Source organism: Siphateles boraxobius, unplaced genomic scaffold (assembly GCF_051911475.1).
Source record: "Siphateles boraxobius isolate OS27281-9 unplaced genomic scaffold, OSU_SipBor_1 215, whole genome shotgun sequence".
NCBI lineage: Eukaryota > Metazoa > Chordata > Actinopteri > Cypriniformes > Leuciscidae > Siphateles > Siphateles boraxobius.
The window spans coordinates 787,958-815,644 of record NW_027508828.1 but is presented as its reverse complement, the minus strand read 5'-3'; the positions used below and the strand labels follow the sequence as shown (position 1 = coordinate 815,644).

General features: G+C 42.8%; 2 protein-coding genes across 3 annotated transcripts; one reads left to right on the top strand and one right to left on the bottom strand.

Moving 5' to 3' along the window:
• Nucleotides 1-478: 478 nt before the first annotated feature.
• On the bottom strand, nt 479-16,379 carry setdb2 (SET domain bifurcated histone lysine methyltransferase 2). 2 transcript variants are annotated; one of them, XM_077238114.1, is made up of 12 exons: nt 16,100-16,379; nt 15,861-15,900; nt 15,315-15,428; nt 11,696-11,782; nt 11,501-11,591; nt 7,108-7,830; nt 5,630-5,799; nt 4,762-4,946; nt 1,984-2,026; nt 1,755-1,903; nt 904-992; nt 479-701 (listed from the first exon to the last, which is right to left on the bottom strand). In XM_077238114.1, the coding sequence occupies exons 2-12, from the start codon at nt 15,877-15,879 to the stop codon at nt 584-586; spliced, it is 1,788 nt and encodes a 595-aa protein (XP_077094229.1). In that variant the 5' UTR covers nt 15,880-15,900; nt 16,100-16,379; the 3' UTR covers nt 479-583. The 2 variants fall into 2 exon arrangements, with proteins under 2 accessions (XP_077094229.1, XP_077094228.1); XM_077238113.1 differs by having other exon boundaries at nt 4,741-4,946; nt 16,100-16,350.
• Nucleotides 15,426-26,949, top strand: LOC143746283 (uncharacterized). The gene is made up of 9 exons (XM_077238118.1): nt 15,426-16,848; nt 17,143-17,335; nt 17,430-17,543; nt 18,079-18,311; nt 19,115-19,252; nt 19,681-19,874; nt 24,554-24,633; nt 25,255-25,338; nt 25,416-26,949. The coding sequence occupies exons 2-9, from the start codon at nt 17,149-17,151 to the stop codon at nt 25,562-25,564; spliced, it is 1,179 nt and encodes a 392-aa protein (XP_077094233.1). The 5' UTR covers nt 15,426-16,848; nt 17,143-17,148; the 3' UTR covers nt 25,565-26,949.
• Nucleotides 26,950-27,687: the final 738 nt, after the last annotated feature.

Here is a 27,687-nt window from a genome sequence, read left to right as displayed (position 1 = left end):
CTTTTGTGGAGCTGCTTTATACCTGAAATGAAATTGTTCATAGCTGAAATTTGCAACATTGACATACTGAATCAACACAGATCTGAATTATGACTCGAATTCAGATTCAATAGACAATTCAAGACAATAGTTCAATATTTGAAATGCTCAATTGATTCTGTTTGTTACTGAGAAGCTGTTTTGAATCTGTATAAAGTGCTGTAACTCAGTCTCAGATGAGATCAAAACTATCTTTGTTTCATGTCTGTGGTTTGCAGGTCTGATTTCACTGACCTTATGAAACCTTCAAAAGAACATGTGTGTGTTGAACTTCTGTTGAACTCGTCTCTGATCTACACTAGTCTACTTATTTCAGTTTTGTCTGCTGATATTGTTTATACCTGTATTGGTAATTTGCTTGTGATGTTCTTCATTTGTATTCAAGCATCTGCTGAATCAGTAGTTCAAGATGTGTGAAAATAAGAGAAAACAAGACGAGTTTTGCTCTTTTAAACTTTATTTGAGCTCCGGCTGCTGCATAAAAACACCTCAAAGCACAACAACATCCGGTTTGATTCAGGAAATGCAGAAGTTGATGAGAGTGTCAGATGACGAGTGATTGACAGCTGGTGTTGCCACAGCGACAGCTCACCTCATGATCCGGGTGACTGCCCGGTGTGTACGAGTAGTTCCAGGTCAGTTCAGTTCCAGCTTTAACTGACCTGAGAAATAAAACAAACACAGTCACGTTTCTTTCCATGCGTCTACTGTCCTTACGCTGAACTTGATGAAGTTTGCATCATTGATTCAGTTATTCTCCTGTTTATCATTGTGAAGACGCTTTCTGTTGTATAAAGCGCTGTAGAAATGACGACTCTACTGATGCTGAACGTAATAATCTCAAGCATGACTGATGGTTGTCACCTGTTAGTGAAGAAGGCGATGAGAGGGAATTGTGGGTGGTGTGTGTCGACGAAGACGTTCTGGATGAAGAGGTTGGGCTCACAGCTGTGCTGCAGGGGAACAACTCAATGTCAATCATTCCACCTGTCGTATTATTACACACTCATCACTTCTCAAGCTGCGTCAGCAAGAACATACTCAAATATGACTGATTAAATATGCGGCCAATCACTGATACTTTAATTAGCACTAGTTCTTATGTATGGAAGCCCATTTCAGCCACAGAAGAAATCATGCATTTGTAAATCATAATAATGACAAGTCAAAATTATAAGTCAAAACTATGACCGTAGAAATTATGACTGAATTAAACTGACTAAAAAATCCAAATGATGGCAAAAAACAATATAATTGAAATTATGACATTTAAATTATTACTAAAAAGTCAGAATTGACAAAAATCAATTATGACAAAAAGTTGAAATGATGACAAACTAAGAAATTATGAGTCGAAATTATGACTTAAATTAACAAAAATGTGACAGTCAAAATAATGACAAATTATTATCACATAAAAAGCAATTATGACTTTATTATGACAAGTCAACATGACAAAAATTAGAAATTATGAAACTATGACAATTAAATTTTGAGTAAATTAAATTATGATAAAGTCAAATTGACGACAAACAATAAAAGTTATCACATAAATAATTTTCATAAAATGTCAAAATTATTGTAATAAAAATCAATATTATGACAAAATAAAAATTATTACAAAGTGAATTTCAACTTTTCATCTCATAATTTGGATTTCTGCATCTCATAATGAACCGGTTCTTCTCTGTCATAGTGACGAGCTGATGACGTACGTTGATGAATCGGGCCACGTTTCCTTCTTTAGAGGCGTCCAGGTAATAGGCTTTGTCCTGATGCTTGTGTGACGTGATCTCAGCGCTGACGGCGTGTCCGTTCGATCCGGGGAGCGTTAATCTGGGCTTCTTCCTCGAGACCTCAGGCTCTGCACACACACACACACACACACACCGTCCCGAAGCCGCTCTGATTGCAGTGCATGTGTTGGATGAGCTCGTACTGTACCTGTCTCACTGCCGTCCAGCGACGACACGCTCCGCTCCTGCTCCTGAAACAGGGAAGCATTTACACTGATGGCGGGTCATTGGATTGAAGAAACACATTAAGACCAGCATTAAGGTGGTGTATCGCATCTATCAGACCGTTACCCTTTTGTGTACTTAAATGAGGAAAAATTAAGTTAATGTTAGTAAATTATGGAGTGCCGCAAGGATCTGTGTTAGGCCCGCTGCTATTTTCAATATATATGCTGCCAATTGGTAATATTATAAGAAAACATGGAATTAATTTCCAATGTTATGCCATTGATACTCCGTTATACATTTCACATTTTTTACCTCGGGATGCCCATCCTGAGGTAACTAGAGCGTATGTCAGTTCAGTGATGTATAAGTTTTTATAAGTAACTTGGATCCAGCCTATTATGAAGAGTTCAGCCGACGCAAACTCTGAATCAACATGCAGCAATGCCACATCTTTCTAAATGTCATAATCATTTATCATCAAACAAGTATTCATTACTTCAATGATCTCTTGGTTTCAGCATTAAATTATTACATTTTTTAAATTAATATCTTTTTCGCTAACTGTGATTTTGTATATGTACATTTATGAAGCAGCTCCCGGCTATTATTAATATTCAATAATATTATTGATCTGCCTTACTTAAGGTGGACGTTGACTCAATTTTCTTTTAGAAACAAACTCTGTTATATTATTTTCATGTTATCACTGTGAAGCTGCTTTGATACAATCTGTATTGTAAAAAGCGCTATATAAATAAAGGTGACTTGACTTGACATGAAATACATAACTTAGACAATTTCCTGTGATAACAGATCTCTATATTGTAATATGGATTAAAATCTTCACCTTTTTTCACCTTTGTTGCCATTGGCTTTTGGCTTTAAGTTTAACATTTAATTTAATATTCAACAATATTATTGAACTCCTGCATTGACAACATTATATGAGAACTGAACTGAGCTGGACGATGACATCACGGTTTACTCCTGAGCGGCTATATATATATATATATATTTAAATGAACTAAATTAATAACTTTTTTTTTACAACAAAAATGAACCATCACTGAACTTACTTAAGCTGGACTGTGACGCTATTTGCTTCTAGAAACAAACTTTGTTGAATTATTTTCCTGTTATCTCTGTAAAGCTGCTTGGATCAGATTTGATCTCAACTTTGATCGGATTTGAACAATCTGTATTGTAAAAAGCGCTGTAGAAATAAATGTTAATTGAATTAAACACGTGTGATCTGATCGGCACTGACCGGGATCTGATCGGCACTGACCGGGATCTGATCGACACTGACCGGGATCTGATCGACACTGACCGGGATCTGATCGACACTGACCGGGATCTGATCGGCACTGACCGGGATCTGATCGGCACTGACCGGGATCTGATCGACACTGACCGGGATCTGATCGACACTGACCGGGATCTGATCGACACTGACCGGGATCTGATCGACACTGACCGGGATCTGATCGGCACTGACCGGGATCTGATCGGCACTGAACGGGATCTGATCGGCACTGACCGGGATCTGATCGGCACTGACCGGGATCTGATCGGCACTGACCGGGATCTGATCGACACTGACCGGGATCTGATCGACACTGACCGGGATCTGATCGACACTGACCGGGATCTGATCGACACTGACCGGGATCTGATCGACACTGACCGGGATCTGATCGACACTGAACGGGATCTGATCGACACTGACCGGGATCTGATCGACACTGACCGGGATCTGATCGACACTGACCGGGATCTGATCGACACTGACCGGGATCTGATCGACACTGACCGGGATCTGATCGACACTGACCGGGATCTGATCGACACTGACCGGGATCTGATCGACACTGACCGGGATCTGATCGACACTGACCGGGATCTGATCGACACTGAACGGGATCTGATCGGCACTGAACGGGATCTGATCGGCACTGACCGGGATCTGATCGACACTGACCGGGATCTGATCGACACTGACCGGGATCTGATCGACACTGACCGGGATCTGATCGACACTGACCGGGATCTGATCGGCACTGAACGGGATCTGATCGGCACTGAACGGGATCTGATCGACACTGACCGGGATCTGATCGACACTGAACGGGATCTGATCGACACTGAACGGGATCTGATCGACACTGACCGGGATCTGATCGACACTGACCGGGATCTGATCGACACTGACCGGGATCTGATCGGCACTGACCGGGATCTGATCGACACTGACCGGGATCTGATCGACACTGAACGGGATCTGATCGACACTGAACGGGATCTGATCGACACTGAACGGGATCTGATCGACACTGAACGGGATCTGATCGACACTGACCGGGATCTGATCGGCACTGACCGGGATCTGATCGGCACTGACCGGGATCTGATCGGCACTGACCGGGATCTGATCGCCACTGACCGGGATCTGATCGCCACTGACCGGGATCTGATCGCCACTGACCGGGATCTGATAGGCACTGACCGGGATCTGATAAGCACTGACCGGGATCTGATAAGCACTGACCGGGATCTGATCGCCACTGACCGGGATCGGATCGACACTGACCGGGATCGGATCGACACTGACCGGGATCTGATCGGCACTGACCGGGATCTGATCGGCACTGACCGGGATCTGATAGGCACTGACCGGGATCTGATCGACACTGACCGGGATCTGATAGGCACTGACCGGGATCTGATCGGCACTGACCGGGATCTGATCGACACTGACCGGGATCTGATCGGCGGGTCTCTGGATCACCGGGACATGGAGTGGCGGAGAGCAGTCCAGCGTCTCCTTCGGGCCCGAGGGAAGAGTCCACTCCTCCACCACCTCCACCTCATCATCAGACACGGGCGGCTCTCGGCTGAGATCCGGTGGCTCCTCGGTGCTGGACTCCAATCGGAGAACCACACCTGGACAACACACACCACATCAACACACACGCTAAAGAGAATAACAAACTGATGCCCATTAGCACTGATATACAGTAGTCAACATTTGAAGTGGATCAAAAGAGTTAATCAAAGTTATCTTGAGACAAGAACGCGTATTGTTCAAAATTCATGTATAACTTTGATGAAAGGTTTTGATCCACTTCAAATGTTGACTACTGTACTACAAACGTTTTTATTGAAATAAATTAGATTTTAGTTAAAATTTTAGGTGAGCATATCTGTCATTTTTATTAGTCGTCTTAATGTCTGTTTATTGTTTATAGTTGTTTAAATAAATAAACTAATTTTTATTTTTATTTTTTATTTTTAGCACTTCAACTTATTACTTCAAAAAAAAGTATAGTTAGAGTTTTAGTTATTACAGTGGTGCGTGTGTGTGTGTGCGTGTGTGCGCGCGTGTGTGTGTGTGCGTGCGTGTGTGTGTGCGTGTGTGTGCGCGCGTGTGTGTGTGTGTGAGTGCGTGTGCGCGCGCGTGTGTGTGCATGTGTGTGTGTGTGCGTGTGTGTGTGTGTGTGTGTGTGTGCGTGTGTGCGCGCGCGTGCGCGTGTGTGTGTGCGTGCGTGTGCGTGCGTGTGTGTGTGTGCTTGTGCGTGTGTGCATGTGTGTGTGTGTGCGCGCTGCATGCGTGCGTGTGTGTGTACCTGCATAGATGCAGACGAAGGTGCCCTGGTCGAGGTCGTCCCGGCAGCGTACGGCCCAGCCCCGGCCCAGTGTCCTGAACACTTGCAGTCGTACACGCAGACCCTTCTGCACCACACGGTTCTGGCACCGGCTCTTCTGGCAGCCGCACCACGGGCCACACTCAAACAACCTGAAGATCACAGCCAGCGCTCACATACGGCTCAGGCATACAACACAACACTAAACACAGGCACTAAACACAACCCAACACAACTCAACAAAACACAACCCATCTAAACCCAAACCAACCCTACTCACCACAACTAAACAAAACACAACCCATCTAAACCCAAACCAACCCAGCCCAACACAACTCAACAAAACACAACCCATCTAAACCCAAACCTACCCAACCGAACCTAACACAACTCAGTTTAACTTCACCCAACTCAACCCAACTTAACCCAACTCATCTGTTAACCCAACCCAACTCAACCCACCCTGTTCAGCCCAGCACAGCCCATCCACCTCACCCTGCCTGCATAGGCTGGCTCAGTCTCTGGTGTCTGTAAGCTTGATCATCCCCTCTGGCTAAACTCAACTCATCTCTTAACTCAACCCAACCCAAATTAACCCAACAAAACCCAACTCAACCCAAAAAAAACACAACTCAGCTCAACCCAACTCTACTGAACTCAACCCAACTTCACCCAACCCAACCTAACACGACTCAACTTAGTTCAACTTCACCCAACTCATCTCTTAACTCAACCCAGTTCAGCCCAGGCTATCCCGCCTCACCCTGCCCGCACAGGCTGGCTCAGTCTCTGGTGTCTGTAAGCATGAGCGAGGCCTCCGGCTCAACCCAACGGCTCATCTCTTAACTCAACCCAACTTAACCCAACATAACAACTCAACTCAACCCAACAAACAGAACCAAACTCAACCCAACTTCACCCAACCTAACATGACTAAACTCAGTTCAGCTTCACCCAACTCATCTCTTAACTCAACCCAACTCAACCCCACAAAACACAACTCAGCTCAACCCAACTCTACTGAACTCAACCCAACCCAACCTAACACGACTCAACTCAGTTCAACTTTACCCAACTCATCTCTTAACTCAACCAAACTCATCTGTTAACCTAACTCAACTCAACCCAACAAAACAAAACAAAACTCAACCTAGTTCAGCCCAGTCCCTCCACCTCACCCTGCCCGCACAGGCTGGCTCAGTCTCTGGTGTGTGTAAGCATGAGCGTCTCCTCCGACTCAACAAAACTCATCTGTTTACCCAACCCAACTCAACCCAACAAAACAAAACTCAACTCAACTCAACCCAAACCCACCCCCATACTCACCCTGCCCGCACAAGCTGGCTCAGTCTCTGGTGTGTGCTAGCATGAGCGTCTCCTCCGGCTCAACCAAACTCATCTGTTAACCCAACCCAACCCAACAAAACAAAACTTAACCCAACCCAACCCCCCGGACTCACCCTGCCCGCACAGGCTGGCTCAGTCTCTGGTGTGTGTAAGCTTGAGCGCCTCCTCTGGCCGTCAGCCGAACACAAGCGCAGGTTTGAACGTCTGTGCAGTCGTCAGTGCAGTCGCAGCACGCTGAGAAGAACGGCTCCGCACTGAGGAAGCATCCGTGAGGCCAGCGTTCCTTACGGTAGCGAAACTCTTTCACCCGCGTCCCGTCCACCCCGTTAAACAGAGGCACGGGAACCGGCTCGATCCCGCGGCTGATGTCCCGCTCGAACAGGAGCGCCGGAGAGGCGGGAGTTCGCGCCTGATGTTCAGGAACGATCAGCGCATTAAAGCTGAAGTTGCTTGGCTGCAACACACCCAGAGTGTCGGACTCATGCAGGAACTTAAGAACTTCGTCAATCGAGCGCAGGCTCCGCCCACACGGGGCCTTATAAAGCACATCTGCGTCCTCACACGTGTCCTGCTCTGCCCGGACCCACGCGCAGTGGCGCTGGAACTGGCACAGCATGGGCACCCGCAGCGGGTTGTGTCCCAGGAACCGGTCGGCGTCAGCGGGAAGCGCCGGCACACACACCGGGCTGCAGTCGTGAGGCTGGTACACGAGCGGGACCGGAGACTCTTCAGAACACAAGCTCAAAGGAGACAGAAGCTGCGGGAGATCCAGACCGATCCTGCTTGCGGAGGACATCTGACTGTAGTCCGAGCCCGACTCCACGTCTCTGGAGAGTCTGAGTGAGAGCGCGAGATCATCCATGAGAAAATGAGACTCACACTCATTGTTTATGCAGTGTGGGAAACAAGCTTACATACAATCTAGTATTCTATTCATAGAAAAGAGCCTGAGAGGATAAATCCAGTGTTGGGGAAAGTTACTTTTAAAAGTAATGCGTTACAATATTGCGCTACTACCAAAAAAGTAACTAATTGCGTAACTTAGTTACTTTTTATGAAAAGTAATGCGGTACATAACATTTGCGTTACATTTTCTCACCTGGGCTGGTCTTGCTTGTTTGTTTTTCAATAACAACAAAAAAAGTTATATTTTTGGCAAATGTTAAGGCCCTTTCACACCAAAAGTTAAATAATAAGCCTCAGGCTGAAGATAATGTATATTTACTCCTGTACAGTAGATGTAGAGAAAGTGTAGAGGTAGAGTTAAGCAGTGTACAGTAGATGTAGAGTACAGTAGAGATAGTGTAGAGTAGAGGTAGAGTACAGCAGTGTACAGTAGATGTAGATGTAGAGTACAGTAGAGGTAGTGTACAGTAGATGTAGAGTACAGTAAATGTAGCGTACAGTAGATGTAGAATACAGTAGAGTACAGTAGAGGTAGAGTATAGTAGAGTACAGTAGAGGTAGAGTACAGTAGAGTACGGTAGAGGTAGAGTACAGTAGAGGTAGAGTACAGTAGAGGTAGAGTATGGTAGAGTACGGTAGAGGTAGAGTACAGTAGAGGTAGAGTACAGTAGAGTACGGTAGAGGTAGAGTACAGTAGAGGTAGAGTAGAGGTAGAGTACAGTAGATGTAGAATACAGTAGAGTACAGTAGAGGTAGAGTACGGTAGAGGTAGAGTACAGTAGAGGTAGAGTAGAGGTAGAGTACAGTAGAGGTAGAGTATGGTAGAGTACAGTAGCGGTTGAGTACAGTAGAGGTAGAGTACGGTAGAGTACAGTAGAGGTAGAGTACAGTAGAGGTAGAGTATGGTATAGTACAGTATAGGTTGAGTACAGTAGAGTACAGTAGAGGTAGAGTACAGTAGAGGTAGAGTACGGTAGAGTACAGTAGAGGTAGAGTACAGTAGAGGTAGAGTACAGTAGAGGTAGAGTACGGTAGAGTACAGTAGAGGTAGAGTACAGTAGAGGTAGAGTACGGTAGAGTACAGTAGAGGTAGAGTACGGTAGAGCTAGAGTACGGTAGAGTACAGTAGAGGTAGAGTACAGTAGAGTACAGTAGAGTACAGTAGAGGTAGAGTACGGTAGAGTACAGTAGAGGTAGAGTACGGTAGAGTACAGTAGAGGTAGAGTACAGTAGAGTAGAGGTAGAGTACAGTAGAGTACAGTAGAGGTATAGTACAGTAGAGGTAGAGTACGGTAGAGTACAGTAGAGGTAGAGTACAGTAGAGGTAGAGTATAGTAGAGGTAGAGTACAGTAGAGGTAGAGTGCGGTAGAGTACAGTAGAGGTAGAGTGCGGTAGAGTACAGTAGAGGTAGAGTATAGTAGAGGTAGAGTACAGTAGAGGTAGAGTGCGGTAGAGTACAGTAGAGGTAGAGTGCGGTAGAGTACAGAGGAGGTAGAGTATAGTAGAGGTAGAGTACAGTAGAGGTAGAGTGCGGTAGAGTACAGTAGAGGTAGAGTACAGTAGAGTACAATAGAGGTAGAGTACAGTAGAGTACGGTAGAGGTAGAGTACAGTAGAGTACGGTAGAGGTAGAGTACAGTAGAGGTAGAGTACAGTAGAGGTAGAGTACAGTAGAGGTAGAGTACAGTAGAGGTAGAGTACAGTAGAGTACAGTAGAGGTAGAGTACAGTAGAGTACGGTAGAGGTAGAGTACAGTAGAGGTAGAGTACGGTAGAGTACAGTAGAGGTTGAGTACAGTAGAGTACAGTAGAGGTTGAGTACAGTAGAGTACAGTAGAGGTAGAGTACGGTAGAGGTAGAGTACGGTAGAGGTTGAGTACAGTAGAGTACAGTAGAGGTAGAGTAAGGTAGAGTACAGTAGAGGTAGAGTAAGGTAGAGTACAGTAGAGGTAGAGTACGGTAGAGTACAGTAGAGGTTGAGTACAGTAGAGTACAGTAGAGGTAGTACGGTAGAGTAGAGTAGAGGTTGAGTACAGTAGAGTACAGTAGAGGTTGAGTACAGTAGAGTACAGTAGAGGTAGAGTACGGTAGAGGTAGAGTACGGTAGAGGTTGAGTACAGTAGAGTACAGTAGAGGTAGAGTAAGGTAGAGTACAGTAGAGGTAGAGTAAGGTAGAGTACAGTAGAGGTAGAGTACGGTAGAGTACAGTAGAGGTTGAGTACAGTAGAGTACAGTAGAGGTTGAGTACAGTAGAGTACAGTAGAGGTAGAGTACGGTAGAGGTAGAGTACGGTAGAGGTTGAGTACAGTAGAGTACAGTAGAGGTAGAGTAAGGTAGAGTACAGTAGAGGTAGAGTAAGGTAGAGTACAGTAGAGGTAGAGTACGGTAGAGTACAGTAGAGGTTGAGTACAGTAGAGTACAGTAGAGGTAGAGTACAGTAGAGGTAGAGTACGGTAGAGGTAGAGTACAGTAGAGGTTGAGTACAGTAGAGTACAGTAGAGTACAGTAGAGTACGGTAGAGGTTGAGTACAGTAGAGTACAGTAGAGGTAGAGTACAGTAGAGTACAGTAGAGTACAGTAGAGGTTGAGTACAGTAGAGTACAGTAGAGGTAGAGTACAGTAGAGGTAGAGTACGGTAGAGTACAGTAGAGTTAGAGTACAGTAGAGGTAGAGTACAGTAGAGTACGGTAGAGGTAGAGTACGGTAGAGGTAGAGTACAGTAGAGTACAGTAGAGGTAGAGTACAGTAGAGTACGGTAGAGGTAGAGTACGGTAGAGGTAGAGTACAGTAGAGGTAGAGTACAGTAGAGTACGGTAGAGGTAGAGTACAGTAGAGTACGGTAGAGGTAGAGTACGGTAGAGGTAGAGTACGGTAGAGGTAGAGTACAGTAGAGGTAGAGTACAGTAGAGTACGGTAGAGGTAGAGTACGGTAGAGGTAGAGTACAGTAGAGTGTGCCGCTCAAACAAAACCTTTCAGCTGTTCCGGATAAAAGAACAATAGGAAACAGGAGAAGAAAGTTCTAAACTCTCGTTTCTAAATCTAATCTAAAGTAATTTGTTTATTAGTATGGTTGAATTAGATTATTGAATGTCAGCAGCAAAGACATTGGTTAATGAAGTTAGATTAAATACATAAAGTATATTTGTGTAATTAGTTAATTATAAAAATTTTACATAAAATTCTGAGTTTACATTTTACTGTTTTTATACATTTTGAGGAATACTGAATGTTTTCATGCAAGTGAGACGAGTCAATGCATGCTCACATTTATTTTAGAACTAAAATAACCATGATGTTTACACACACACACACACGCACGCACGCACACACACACACGCACGCACACACGCACGCACACACACACACACCACCTCCTCACTTTATTTCTCTCAACATGAGGACAGGAGGGCTGTCAGTCAATAAATGTGAAAAAGTAACTTAGATATTTTGTTGTAAATTGAAAAAGTAATGCGTTACTTCACTAGTTACTTGAAAAAGTAATCTGATTACATAACTCAAGTTACATCTAATGAGTTTCCCCAACACTGAATAAATCTCACAGTAGTGATGATGATGATGATGATGATGATGATGACGAACCGCGAGCCGTCCTTCAGCAGAGCGTCCTCAGTCTCGTTCCTCGAGCTCTCCGGAGAACACTGAGACTCTGACACGGTCACCGCCAGGATATCTGAAACACAGCAGAGACACACACACTCTCGTGACACACACTCAGGTCATGTGGGATATGAGACGCAGTATTGATCATCAGGACTGATCAGGATCGGGACAAACCTTCATCAATCAGAACCTCTTCAATGGCTTCGTTCCGGAGTACGATCAGCTTCGACTCTAGAATTATCTTCATGCCCTGAACGTACTCTGAAACATTACAATACAAGAGTGTGTGTGAGAGTCTGTGTGAGCGTGTGTGTGTGTGAGAGAGTTTGTGAGTAAGTGAGTGAGCGCGTGTGTGTGAGCGTGTGTGCTCGTGTGTGTTTGTGCGTGTGTGTGCAAGAGTTTGTGTTTTTAAGTGAGTGTGTGTGTGTGTGTGTGAGAGTAAAAATTTGTGAGTGTGTTTTTAAGTGAGTGAGTGAGTGTGTGTGTGCGTGTGTATGTGTGAGCGTGTGTATGTGTGTGTGTGTGTATGTGTGAGCGTGTGTTTGTGTGAGCGTGTGTATGTGTGAGCGTGTGTGTGAGCGTGTGTGTGAGAGAAAGTGAGAGTTTGTGAGTGTGTTTGTAAGTGAGTGTGTGTATGTATGCGTGTGTGTGTGAGAGTGAGTGAGTGTGTTTTGAGTGAGTGAGAGTGTGTGTGTGTGTTTGTGTGTGTGTGTGTGAGAGTTTGTGAGTGTGTTTGTGAGTGTGTGTGTGTTTGTGTGTGAGTTTGTGAGTGTGTTTGTGTGTGAGTGAGAGAGAGTTTGAGTTTGTTTGTTTGTGAGTAAGTGTGTGTGTGTGTGTATGTTAGTGAGTGTGTTTGTGAGTGAGTTTGTGAGTCTGTTTGTGAGTGTGTGTGTGTGTGAGAGAGTTTGTGAGTGTGTTTGTGAGTGTGTGTGTTTGTGAGTAAGTGTGTGTGTGTGTGTGTGTGTGTTAGTGAGTGTGTTTGTGAGTGTGTGTTTGTGAGTAAGTGTGTGTTTGTGTGTTAGTGAGTGTGTTTGTGAGTGTGTTTGTGAGTGAGTGAGTTAGTGTTTGTGAGTAAGTGTTTGTGAGTGAGTGTGTGTGTGTGAGAGAGAGAGTTTGTGAGTGTGTGTGTTTGTGAGTGAGTGAGTGTGTGTGTGTGTGTGTGAGAGAGAGAGAGAGAGAGAGTTTGTAAGTGAGTGCATGTTTGTCTGTGTGAGAGATTGTGAGTAAGTGAGTGTGTGTTTGTGTGTGTGTGAGAGAGTTTGTGAGTGTGTGTGTGTGTGTGTGTGCGTGTGAGAGAAAGTTTGTGAGTGTGTTTGTAAGTGAGTGAGTGTATGAGTGTATGTATGTGTGTGAGTGTATGTATGTGTGTGTGTGTATGCATGTATGTGTGTGTAGGAGAGAGAGAGAGTTTGGAGAGAGACCCTTATCTACTGCTCTGATCAAATGAGAAGGATAAAAGACAGACCCCTATCTAACAAACAAACTTGTGCCGGCGTGAACTGAAAACACAGAGACAAATTGATCACCGATTTTTTATTACCATTATTTGCTCGGGGACCTTGTTGGGAGGCCCGGCTACAAGTTTAACTGAACCAACCAATGTTGGAACATGTTTGCCGCCGTTGCGGGGGTCCAATGGATTTTATCCTGCCTGACCTTGAATTTCTCCCAGGGAAGTAACGGGATGCCGCGGCCCGTTTTCTCAATGATCCCATTCATGGTCTGGATGTTCTCGACCACCTTGCTTGGCAGAGCTTGGTCCCAATTAATCATTAGGATGTGGATCACCGCATTAGGAAAGGTTTGGTAGGTTGGCCTGCTCCCTGTTGTACATTCCAAACGGTAAAACCACGTGCGGTGCCTCACGGAACACTGGGATCTTATGTTTGATAATGTGGTATGCCTGGTCCAAGTTTGCCCCTGGATAAAAATCCACCTCGATCTTGATGTTGCCCACCCTTGGCAACCGGCCCAAGTTGGAATCCCCCAGAAACAAAATCGGCCTCTCCGGGGTTAGGCCCCAAAACTGGAACTTATCCCCGCGACTGTCGTGTTTTCTGAGAAGGTTCGTCTCCTGGGCCTCTCCCGCTCCTGGCTGAACCTTCCTCCCCGGGCTAGCCTGATCCAACTCCTCCTCCAGAAACCAAGCCAAATGGTCTTCTGACTCCATAGGATCCGGCTATTGGGGTCTCCTCGGGATCAGGAATGGTCTGGGGTCCTTAATCGGGGCCGCCTGCTCCTCCACCTCCATCATTTCCTCCAGGACCCAATCTGGACTATGCCCAAATCCAAATTCGAACCCGGACTCCAAGGGGAGCCAGATCTTCTGTCCGAGTGGTCGATGGTCCCCCGCCAGACTGGACCGGCACTTTCCGGCGACCCTCGCGAACTGATGGGGCCTACTCTATCACCACCAAAGCCCCTCCCGTTCCATGATCCTGCACCCGGACCTTTCCTCCAGATGAAGAGGGTGGTCCGGAGCGGAGGCGCACCACTCGGGTCCATGGAGGATGGCCACTTCCTTCCCCTTCCTGAGAGCCCTGGGCTATTCATTTTGTGACCGCTGCCGCCGCCCGCCGGATTGTCCCCTCCCTGATGCGTTTCATGTTTTTGCGGCCCCATTTCACCGCCGCCTGAAACGTCCCTCCATCTCGTTTTGGAGCAATTTGCCAGGGCCTTCCTGGCACCCTGAAGGACCTCACAATAGTGGTCCTTCAGGATGTCCACCTCTGTGTTGAGCCAGTTCTTCGCATTCCCAAAGATCAGCCATTCCGTATTTATGGCTGGGAACGCTGGCTGGACCCCCGACGAGATGTGGGCTGCCATGCGCTCCAATCGGGCCGGCGGGCAATTCCGACCCGAGGCTGCCTCCATCCCTTGCACATGGTGGAAAGCTCTAAGGAACTTTATAACACCCTAATCAATTCTTTAAACTCTTTTTCGTTGCATCCTCTCTCTTTTTTCATTCGTTTTGCCTGGAAAAACAAGACACTGATCAGATCCTGCCAGACGTCCACCCCCTCGTGTCCCAAACAAGATACTAGACCCCCTAACGTGTTTGTGAGTAAGTGTGTGTGTGTGTGTGTGTGTGTGTGTGTGAGAGAGAGTTTGTGAGTGTGTTTGTGTGTGTTTATGTATGAGAGAGATTTTTTGAGTGTGTTTGTGAGTGAGTGTGTGTACGTGTGAGAGTTTGTGAGTGTGTTTGTGTGTGTGTGTGTGTGTGTGTGTGTGTGTGTGTGTGTGTTTATGTATGAGAGAGAGAGTTTTTGAGTGTGTTTGTGAGTGAGCGTGTGTATATGTGAGAGTTTTTGGTGGTGGTGATGGCGGGTGGTGATGGCGCAGTGGATAAGACACATGCCTTTGGTGAGAGACCCAGGTTCGAATCCACTGTGAGACACTGTGTGAGAGAGAGAGTTTGTGAGTGAGTGTTTGTGAGTGTGTGAGAGAGAGAGTTTTTGAGTGTGTTTGTGAGTAAGTGAGTGAGTTTATGAGAGTGAGTGAGCGAGAGAGTTTTTGAGTGTGTTTGTGAGTGAGTGTGTGTGTGAGTATGTGTGAGAGTTTGTGAGTGTATGAGAGAGAGAGTTTTTGAGTGTGTTTGTGAGTAAGTGAGTGTGTGTGAGTGAGAGAGAGAGAGAGAGTGTGTGAGTGAGAGAGTTTTTGAGTGTTCATGAGTAAGTGAGTGAGTGTGTGTTTGTGTGTGAGTGAGAGAGTTTTTGAGTGTGTTTGTGAGTAAGTGAGTGAGTTTATGAGAGTGAGTGAGCGAGAGAGTTTGGGAGTGTGTGTGAGTGTGTACCTCTGTCTGTTGCGGTGTTGTGTCTAATCGCGTCTCGTAAATGTGAAAGAAGCTCGATCAGATCATCAAACACTTCCTCAACATCCGCTTCCTCCCAGAAGGTCTTCGCTTGCTCTGAAACACGATCATCTTCTGATCAATAACCATTATCAGATATTATGAGGACTGATCAGTGATAATCATCAAAACCCAGCCAACAGGGAACGTTCTCTCAATGTTAGGGTTAGTAACATTTAACAGAACGTTTACTATATTTATACATCGGTCATGGAACGTTTTTCTGAAACATTTTAGTTGGATGTTCGTCTGACGTTTTTAGTTTCAGAACAGAGAACATTCAAAAGTAACATTCTCATAATGTTTGTAGAATGATTCAATGGAATATTCCCTTAACGTTCACATTACCAATAAAACAGCGTGCGTGTGTGTGTGTGCGTTTACAGAACATTTAAAAACTGGACGTTCTGTGAACAGTCAGAAATAACGTTTTCATAAATGAATGTGAACGTTGTCAAACCGTTCTTGAGTGTTTTTTTGTTCTCTTACCGATTTCACACTCCATCATTATCTCTGAGCCTCAGATGAGCTGATAACACATCGAGACACAAACAAACATTCATTAATAGATCTGAAAAGAATTAGTCCATGTCAACAACTCTATTCTATTAACGTTATCTCACGAAGACGCTGAATAGTGACCAAACATCATGTGCCAAAGACAATAAACATCACGGAAATGCTAAAAAAAGCTTGTGCAAACTGAAAGAAAATGTCAGATTTCTTACTTAAACGACTTCATTAAAGTGAATGAACGAACGCGCCATCACTGAAGAATCATCCACATGTGATTTGATTTGTTCTTTCAACCGAATCACTGGTGAATCACAGAGAGAAGCTTCAACAACACGACATTTGATGCAGACTCTACCTCACCGGACAGTTATATTGAACGAATATTTTTCTGTGATTCTTTTGTTTGAATGATGATGATGACACACATCTTTTGTTGAATCCGTCATAGAAGAAACACGTTGTCCGAACGAACCGATACGCTAAACGAATCGGTCTTCCCCAATGTTTTGGCTCCAGTAAGAGTCAAAATCAATCAATCAACGATATCGCTAAATTACTATTTCCCTTTATCTTTTCGAAACAGTCGTACTAATTACACTATTATTGGATAATATTGCTGGTACAGTGTGGTTTGTGTAAAACTATAACGCGTTAAATGAGTTATCCATCCATCAGTGATTCAGTGTTCGTCTATGTATGTCTGTGTTTGAGATGATATGGGAATTTAGTTGCTGATAGTTTATTGTACTGTATTGACACTGTAAACAGATCTATGTTAACAAGTATAATATGCACATTTACATGACATCACGTGACGTAGTTGTGTATGTTATGTATCATGCGGTGTACTTCCGGTGAGGTTTTGTAACAATGATTGTGCGGTTATGCAATTCTACACATTTCTACAGAAAGACTGTGTGTGTGTGTTCAGTTCACTGCAGAGCGGATCTCATTATTTACAGTAAGATCATTTCATTCATATTTATCATGTTCAGTGTGTGTCTGTGTAGAGATGAACATTCATGTTACTTAAACTCAGGGTTTTAAATCATAAAAAAAACATTTGCAATGGAGAGAGTGTGTGTGTGTATATATATATATATATGTATATTAGTTATATATTATTTATATATTATATTATTTCCCCCCACAAAATTGTAATCAAATAATATTCATAAACGTGGCAAATAGAGAAGTGTACAGTACTGAGTGATGGATGGTTGTGTGTCTGTGTGTGTGTGTGTGTGTGTGTCAGGTGCGCATGGCTCAGGTGCGTCAGGCCGTCACTGAGGCGCTGTGGGGATTGTGTGCCGCTGATGCGATGTCGATGCCGGTCCACTGGTTCTACAACACCGCAGACATCAGAACACACTTCAGCGGCTGGATCACGGGCTTCAACGCGCCGCGCAACACACACCCGTCCAGCATCCTCCGCCTGTCCAACACCGGTGTGTAACACTCCCGTTACCGGTCACCTGTGCACTGACGCACCTGTAGCGTGTGTGTGTAACCGTGTGTGTGTGTGTGTGTGTGTGTGTGCAGCTGGCAGCGGCCGCGCTAACGGCTCGTCTGGAGATCCTGTGGTGGGGAACGTGATTCTGCATGACAAGCTGAAGTTCTGGATGGATCCGCGTGGATCCGTGCACTACCATCAAGGTAACTAGTATGAGTGACACTTGCCAGTCTTCACTTGTGGTCCAATTCATCAACCAATCCAGGGGCTTTCAAACTGGAGTCCGGGGAAAAGTTATACGTGAAAAAATAAATATATATAGTTGTAATCAAAATGATACAACCCCCATTGCAAATTGAGTTTATTGTCAAAATTTTCAGATGGTTACAATCTGATGGTTAAACCCAGAATATAATCCCTCAGCACAAATCTGCAAAAAACAGGTGTTTCTCACTAATCAAGGGCTTCATTAGTTGCACCAGGTGTACTAGAGCTAGAACACATGAAATATCTCTACTGTATATCTGAATCCACATAATTATTATGTTAACTTTTCACATTATAAACTGAAATTCAGCCACTCCAGTCGTCCGGTCAAAGAGAAGCGTTTAGTCCCGATCACGCAGCACCAAACTCTCACCCCTGTAATCCTAATCCTAACGCTAAATCCTAAACTTAACCATACCTGAAACTCGTAACCTAGAACTCCCTCATTAACGGTGTGATTCTCTCCGTCAGGTCTCCACGCGGGTCAGAACACCCTGAACGTTCTGTGTGCTCTGAGAGCCGCCTGTGTTCTGTCCGCCGGCTCGTTCACCAGCGCTGCCGATGCAGGAGCTCGAGCCGCCGTTCTGTCGGATTACGTGGAGTTCCTGACGAGTCCCGGCTCTCACGACGACACGTACGCGGAGTCCTTCCACAGGAGCTTCTTCTGCGACTGGCAGGAGCTGCGACCCACGTCCCCCAGAGAGGTGAGCGCATCAGAACACGCCTGTCGCTCGCCCCACTGTTGGGCAAGTTACTGTGAAAAGTAATGCATTACAATATTGCGCTACTCCCTTAAAAAGTAACTAATTACGTTACTTAGTTACTTTTTTAGAAAAGTAATGTTATGTTACTTTTGCGTTACTTTTTTTACACCTGGGCTGGGCTTGTTTTTTTATAACAAAAAAGTTTTATTTTTGAGAAAATGTAAAGTCCCTTTCACACCTAAAGTGAACTGAATAAGCCTCAGGCTGATGGAAACGCAGATTCACTCCTGTACAGTAGAGGGCGCCGCTCAAACAAACCTTTCAGCTGCTGTTCTGGAGAACAGAAGAATATGCAGGAGAAGAAAGTTTAACACTTACTTCAATAAAAACAAAAAGAATATATAGTAATTTTTGCTTATGGTTTAACTGAATCATCGAACGTCAGAAGTAAGTGCATTGGTCAAAAAAAATGTAATAAAGAGATTTATCACACACACACACACACACACACACACACACACACACACACACACACACACACACACACACACACACACATCGCCTCTGCACTTTGATTTGTGTCAACATGAGGACAGGAGAGCTGTCAATCAATAAATGGGAAAACAAATTAACTTTCGTTACTTATTTGAATAAGTAACTCAGATATTTTGTTGTAAATTGAAAAGTAATGCGTTACTTTACTAGTTACTTGGGAAAAGTAATCTGATTACATAAGTCAAGTTACTTGTAATGCACCCACAACACTGTTGGCATCAGCATCATGTGACCCGTGCGTTCGGCAGGTTCTGGAGTTCGCGGAGCGGCGCTCGAGGCGGATGTTGAACTCGTCCCGCAGCGACGGCCAGCTGAACGCCATCGGCTGCCTTCCCACCGCCATTCCCTTCGTGCTAATGTCTGCCACAGCCAATGAGGAGCAAGCAGTGAGTCACGTGACACGTTTTTTCCTTCTTTTTTTCTTTCTCTCCATTGTGCCAGTGATGGAGTTTTGGTTCCTCTGTCGCCTTTGGCTTTTGGCTGCTTAGTTGGGACATTTCATTTAATATTCAACAATATTATTGATCTCCTGCATTGACACCATTATATGAGAACTGAACTGAGCTGGACGATGCCTTCACTTTTTTCTCCACAGCGGCTATATATATATATATAATGAACTAAATTAATAACTTTTTACAACAAAAATGAACCATCACTGAACTTACTTAAACTGGGCTGTGTTGCTATTTTCTTCTGGAAACAAACTTTGTTCCATTATTTTCCTGTTATCTCTGTAAAGCTTCTTTGAAACACTCTGTGCTGTAAAGCGCTGTAGAAATGAAGGTGTGTGTGTGTGTGTGTGTGTGTGCAGGTCTGTGCGGCGGTGGAGTTTGTGAAGCTCACTCATCCTCACGCGCAGTTGGAGCCGCTGGTGTCTCTGTACGCTCGCGCGCTTCACGCTACGCTGAATGGAGCCTGTCTGCGGCGGACGGCCGCGGCCGCGCTCAAATCACCCGCGCTCGACGCCTGGGACGCGAGTCAGCGCTTCATACAGCGGGCCGAGAGGTCAGGAAAACAGGCAATGTTATATTGATAGTTCACCCGAAAATGAAGATTAGCCCATGATTTAACCCTAACTCATGCTAGAAGCTAGTTATTTTACTTTATAAAGTTTTAAATATGGATATTTTTCTTACACGAACGCATCGCTTCAGAAGGCCTTTATTAACCCGCCGGTGCCTGTAGATGCACTTTTATGATGGACAGATGCACTTTTATGATGGACAGATGCACTTTTATGATGGATATATGCACTTTTATGATGGATAGATGCACTTTTATGATGGACAGATGCACTTTTATGATGGATATGATGCACTTTTATGATGATAGATGCACTTTTATGATGGATAGATGCACTTTTATGATGGATATATGCACTTTTATGATGGATAGATGCACTTTTATGATGGACAGATGCACTTTTATGATGGATATATGCACTTTTATGATGGATAGATGCACTTTTATGATGGATAGATGCACTTTTATGATGGACAGATGCACTTTTATGATGGACAGATGCACTTTTATGATGGATAGATGCACTTTTATGATGGATAGATGCAGTTTTATGATGGACAGATGCACTTTTATGATGGACAAATGCACTTTTATGATGGATAGATGCACTTTTATGATGGATAGATGCACTTTTATGATGGATAGAGGCACTTTTATGATGGATAGATGCACTTTTATGATGGATAGACGCACTTTTATGATGGATAGATGCACTTTTATGATGGATAGATGCACTTTTATGATGGATAGATGCACTTTTATGATGGATAGAGGCACTTTTATGATGGACAGGTGCACTTTTATGATGGATAGATGCACTTTTATGATGGATAGATGCACTTTTATGATGGATAGATGCACTTTTATGATGGACAGATGCACTTTTATGATGGACAGATGCACTTTTATGATGGTTAGATGCACTTTTATGATGGATAGATGCACTTTTATGATGGATAGAGGCACTTTTATGATGGATAGATGCACTTTTATGATGGACAGATGCACTTTTATGATGGACAGATGCACTTTTATGATGGATAGATGCACTTTTATGATGGACAGGTGCACTTTTATGATGGACAGGTGCACTTTTATGATGGATAGATGCACTTTTATGATGGATAGAGGCACTTTTATGATGGACAGGTGCACTTTTATGATGGATAGATGCACTTTTATGATGGATAGAGGCACTTTTATGATGGATAGATGCACTTTTATGATGGACAGATGCACTTTTATGATGGACAGATGCACTTTTATGATGGTTAGATGCACTTTTATGATGGATAGATGCACTTTTATGATGGATAAATGCACTTTTATGATGGACAGATGCACTTTTATGATGGACAAATGCACTTTTATGATGGACAGATGCACTTTTATGATGGATAGATGCACTTTTATGATGGATAGATGCACTTTTATGATGGATAGATGCACTTTTATGATGGAGAGATGCACTTTTATGATGGATAAATCCACTTTTATGATGGATAGATGCACTTTTATGATGGATAAATCCACTTTTATGATGGATAGATGCACTTTTATGATGGATATATGCACTTTTATGATGGATAGATGCACTTTTATGATGGATAAATGCACTTTTATGATGGACAGATGCACTTTTATGATGGATATATGCACTTTTATGATGGATAGATGCACTTTTATGATGTACAGATGCACTTTTATGATGGATAGATGCACTTTTATGATGGATAGATGCACTTTTATGATGGACAGATGCACTTTTATGATGTACAGATGCACTTTTATGATGGACAGATGCACTTTTATGATGGATAGATGCACTTTTATGATGGACAGATGCACTTTTATGATGGACAGATGCACTTTTATGATGGATAGATGCACTTTTATGATGGACAGATGCACTTTTATGATGGATAGAGGCACTTTTATGATGGATAGACGCACTTTTATGATGGATAGATGCATTTTTATGATGGACAGATGCACTTTTATGATGGATAGAGGCACTTTTATGATGGATAGACGCACTTTTATGATGGATAGATGCATTTTTATGATGGACAGATGCACTTTTATGATGAATAGATGCACTTTTATGATGGACAGATGCACTTTTATGATGGATAGATGCACTTTTATGATGGATAGATGCACTTTTATGATGGATAGAGGCACTTTTATGATGGATAGACGCACTTTTATGATGGATAGATGCATTTTTATGATGGATAGATGCACTTTTATGACGGATAGATGCACTTTTATGATGGATAGAGGCACTTTTATGATGGACAAATGCACTTTTATGATGGACAGATGCACTTTTATCGGCGGCAGTGGCTCAGTGGTTCATGTAGGTTATCTACAAACCGAAAGGTTGGTGGTTCAATCCCCGGTTCCACCTGACCAAGTGTCGAGGTGTCCATGAGCAAGACACCTAACCCGAGCTGCTCCCGACGAGCTGGGTGGCGCCTTGCATGGCTGACACCGCCGTCGGTGTATGAATGTGTGTATGAATGGGTGAATGTGAGGCAACTATGTAAAGCGCTTTGGTGGCCATTCGGTCTGTGAAAGCGCTATATAAATGCAGTCCATTTACCATTTACCATTTTATGATGGACAGGTGCACTTTTATGATGGATAGATGCACTTTTATGATGGATAGATGCACTTTTATGATGGACAGATGCACTTTTATGATGGACAGATGCACTTTTATGATGGATAGAGGCACTTTTATGATGGATAGATGCACTTTTATGATGGATAGATGCACTTTTATGATGGATAGACGCACTTTTATGATGGATAGATGCACTTTTATGATGGATAGATGCACTTTTATGATGGATAGACGCACTTTTATGATGGATAGACGCACTTTTATGATGGACAGATGCACTTTTATGATGGATAGATGCACTTTTATGATGGACAGATGCACTTTTATGATGGATAGATGCACTTTTATGATGGATAGATGCACTTTTATGATGGATAGAGGCACTTTTATGATGGATAGATGCACTTTTATGATGGATAGAGGCACTTTTATGATGGATAGATGCACTTTTATGATGGACAGATGCACTTTTATGATGGATAGATGCACTTTTATGATGGATAGATGCACTTTTATGATGGATAGATGCACTTTTATGATGGATAGAGGCACTTTTATGATGGATAGAGGCACTTTTATGATGGATAAATGCACTTTTATGATGGATAGATGCACTTTTATGATGGATAGATGAAGTTTTATGGACTTCAAAACAGAAACAACCATTCACTGCTATTATAAAGCTTGAAAGAGCCAGGACATTTTTTAATATAACTCTGATTGTGTTCGTCTGAAAGAAGAAAATCATGATTAAATCATGGGCTAATTTTCATTTTTGGGTGAACTATCCCTTTAAAGTAACACTATGTAGTTTTTCATCTTTCATAATATATTTCCAAGACCCTTGTGATGGTACATCGACTTACAATAGGTTGAATGACACGTCTGCCGTAGCCTGACAGTGTCTGTATCGCTTTTACTGGCACTATGTAACTTCGGGTTTCGGGTAGGAACCCGAGCACAAAAAGAACTACAAAATTCGACTGCTTTACGGCATACGTCACTTCCCCCACTTCCTCAGATTCTGACGTTAGAGCCCAACTAGCGTTTGATACCCGTCTTATGTTGTTGTCATGGCCGAAGCAACAACTAAAAGGAAGAAGGCAAAGGCTTTGTCAGAGGAGACTAAAAGTAGATAAAGGGAGTGACAAATTAAAAGGCCGATCGAGGATCAATATTGGAGGGAGAGCAAGACAGTTTGAAGACGCCTGGCCATGTTACGGCATCTATCTGGTCCTCCATTTATCTTCATGAATCAAGTAATGCTAGTAGAGTAGCGAATTATCAATCTGCTAGCTAGTAACGTTAAACACTAACATGCTAGTTTACGATGGTTATAATAAATAATCTTTCAGGATAACTATCCTAGTGTCTGCAGGCTAATAATCATGTTTGTTTATTAATTTTTCTGGTGAAAGTGTCTTGCCTTTGGCTATAATGCAAATCGATTTTCAAATTTGCAGATTCATCTATGGTAGCTTGATATTATAATATTGACGAAATATGGCTGTTACCTACCACACAAACATTGAATTGAATTAGCATATCCGTTATGTAATACAGTAGACAATAGGCTACTATAATGACGCTGGCTTGTAAATGTGAGCTACGCGATCTTTTGACTTTTGAAAAAAATAAAACCCATGAAATTATATTCATTTGACATGCTGAAATATATGCCAATGTACCTGTGATGAAGACATTTCACACGCAACGCTGGCAGTCTGCCCACGAGAACTCAAGACGGTATTGGCTTGCCAACAAATGTACTGTTGTAAATGGTGTAACCATGACAGATTTTACGACAGTAGTAGAAGACAGTACTGTTTCCCAACTGTAGGGGGACCCGAGAGCAAAAACCGCAAAAACCACATAGTGTTGCTTTAAGATGCTCTTGGATGTTTGTGATTGGCTCTGATGAGTGTGTGTGTGTGTGTGTGTGTGTGTGTGTGTGTGTGTGTGTGTGTGTGTGTGTGTGTGTGTGTGTGTGTGTGTGTGTGTGTGTGTGTGTGTGTGTGTGTGTGTGTAGGTTTCCAGCATCATCAGCTGACCGTCTGAAGGTCCATCAGAGCGCTGTGGAGTCTCTCGGTCTCGCCTGCTACACACAAGGTGAGGAAAACCCTGAGCCAAAGTCGAGTCGCCTTCATTTACAGCGCTTTAACAATATACATTTATTAATTTAGCAGACGCTTTTATCTCTTTTATCCAAAGTGACTTACAAATGAGAACAATAGAAGCAGTGAAACTAACAGTCCGACAACAATACGCAAGTGCTATGACCTCTCAGTTTAATCTAACGCAGTATATGTAAAAAATTAAATAATAAAAAATAGAATAGAAGAGAAAGTGTTAGTATTACTGGATCACGTGCTGCTGGAAAAGATGCGTCTTCATCAGTTTCCTGAACGTGTCTACAGACTCACAGCTCTGGCTGAGTTAGATCATGGTAAATATAGACTGTTTCTCATGTACACAACAGTGTTTGGTGCTCGAGAACATAAAGCTTGAAACAGGATTCAAGGTGCAAAAACGTGAATCAGTGAAACGCTGACGGCACACATGCGCATTACGTGTTAGTCTATGTGTGTGTCTGGATGTATATGTGTGTGCAGGCGTGTGTCTTTCTTTACAGTCACCTCAACAAATGACTTGTCTGGCAGCATAATACAGAACTTCCCATGACACTCCTCTGATTGTGTGTGTGTGTGTGTGTGTGTGTGTGTGTCACAGGAGCTCTGACAAGCCTCTTCTATCTGGCGTACTGCTTTCATGATGACGTGACGGAGGGAATCCTGACCAACACCAACTGTGGAGGTGCGTTTCTCCGTCTCTGAACTGCTAGTGTGTGTGTGTGTGTGTGTGTGTGTGTGTAACTCTGTGTGTGCCCGCAGGAGAGAACTGTAACCGCGGCGCAGCGTTAGGAGCTCTTCTCGGCGCGCGGGCGGCGTATATCGGCTCAGCCGTTCCTCAGACGTGGAAGAACGAGTTACGGGACGCTCCGGAGAGAATCTGCGCTGTCCTGCGGGATCTGAAGACCTGAGAACACACACACGCACGTGCACGCGCACACACACGCACACACACACACACGCACACACACACACACACACAGGAAGTGCTGCCCACAGATGAGGTTTCCAGCTTGACTTCCCCTCATCTGCGCTTCATGACCTACTTGCATAATTCTTGCATTAGAACTGCATCTGTAATAAAGATGGAGTAAATAATAATCAGAATATAGAATTGCTAGAATATATTACTCAAAACACTCTTTAGTTTTTTTTTCTAAAGCTAATTTAAAAAAATGTATACAATAGTGGCCAAAAGTGATGTGCGAAAATTGACATTTGTTGAAATATTATTATAAATGTGTTAAAGATTATGGTTACACTTTATTTAAGGGTTCAATTCTCGTAATGAACTAGTTGCTTATTATCATGTGTATTACTAGGATTGGGATATTGGCTGTTTATTAGTACATATAAAGCACATATTACTGCGCGATCATATTCTACATCCCTGAATCCTACAATCCCTAAACTAAACAACCGTACTGACTAAAAAGCAGTAATTATGAGTTATTAAAGCAGTAATTATTGAGGTAAGAGTCATAATTAATATAATTAGTTAATAGTGTTGTGAATTTGACCCTAAACTAAAGTGTGACCCAGATTTTGTAATATTGTGTATGAAACATAATAAAATGAAACATGCAAATTATGAAACACATGCAAAAACAAGAGAATCAACCAAATATTAATAACTCAGTGTTTGTTTTTTTCTGTCAGCTTTATGCATTTGTTGTGCATAGTAAAATCAAACCTGTAGCTGTAAGTTTGCATTTTCGTCCCCGATTAATTATGTCAGATAAATACCAAGTTTAGTGTTTGTTCTCCCTCATATTTAAAATATACCAGATATTTATTTTGAAGGTTTAATGGAGTCATTACAACAAACATCTCCTCCGCACGTCACTTTTGGCACTACTGTACGTTTTTAAAACACTCTCATAGTTGAACTTGTTACTCATCATGAAGCATTAAATTAAATTATTTATAATAGAGTTTGAAGCAAAATTATCTTTCTTTTGTCTTTCTTTGGAATATCCAAACAATCTTCCGAAGATTATGGAAAATCCTAAATGCTTCCGATACGGTGTTGCAGAATGTAATGTAATGCGTGTTAGATTTGTGTCTGATTATGCATTATGTTTTCGTGTAGCATTCGACCTGTGATTATGATTATTATACTCTGTTATAAATGATCTTCTGATTCAGATTATTTGCATTTTGTGAATCTGAACATGCTGTTGTGTTTGTTTGTTTTTGGTTAATTTTTAACTTTTGGTTGGTTGTTTTTAAATTGTAGCACTTTGGGATTTTGCTTAAATATAATGTGTGATACAAATAAAATGTATTATTATTATTTGTTGCTATTGTGTTTATATGTTTCATCTCGTTAAAGCTCTTGTTTGCAGCGTCTGGATCTGCGCTTGATTTCTGTTTAAACCGCACACATCTCTGTGGTCTCACAGACGAGACTTTAGTTCAGTATCTCGTCACACGCAGAGTTCTGATCTAAAGTTTAAACTCGAGACGGAAACCACAGCGCTTATATAGCTTTAGCTAAATGAAAGTCAGAAGCTGTGAAGCAGATATAGTGATACATGCCACATATGAATCATTATGCAAAAGCTAAACACTGTTTGGATGTTCAACTCATTGAAGTCAAAGGAAACTGCACTGAAAGGAATAAAAATGATCATAATTTACTCTCCCTCATGTTTTTCCAAACCTGTATGACTCTTTCTTCTGTGGAACACAAAACAACATTGGACCCCATTGACTTCTATTGTATGGACAATTTATTTATTTTATTTCTACAGCACTTTTTACAGCACAGAGTGTTTCAAAGCAGCTTTACAGAGATAACAGGAAAATAATGCAACAAACTTTGTTTCTAGAAGAAAATATCGTCACAGTCCAGCTTTAGTAAGTTCAGTGATGTTCATTTCTGTTGTAAAAAAAAAAGTTATTAATTTAGTTATATATATATATAGCCGCTCTGTCATCGTCCAGCTCAGTTCAGTTCTCATATAATGGTGTCAATGCAGGAGATCAATAATATTGTTGAATATGTAAAAGCAGTTTTGGCTGAAATAAA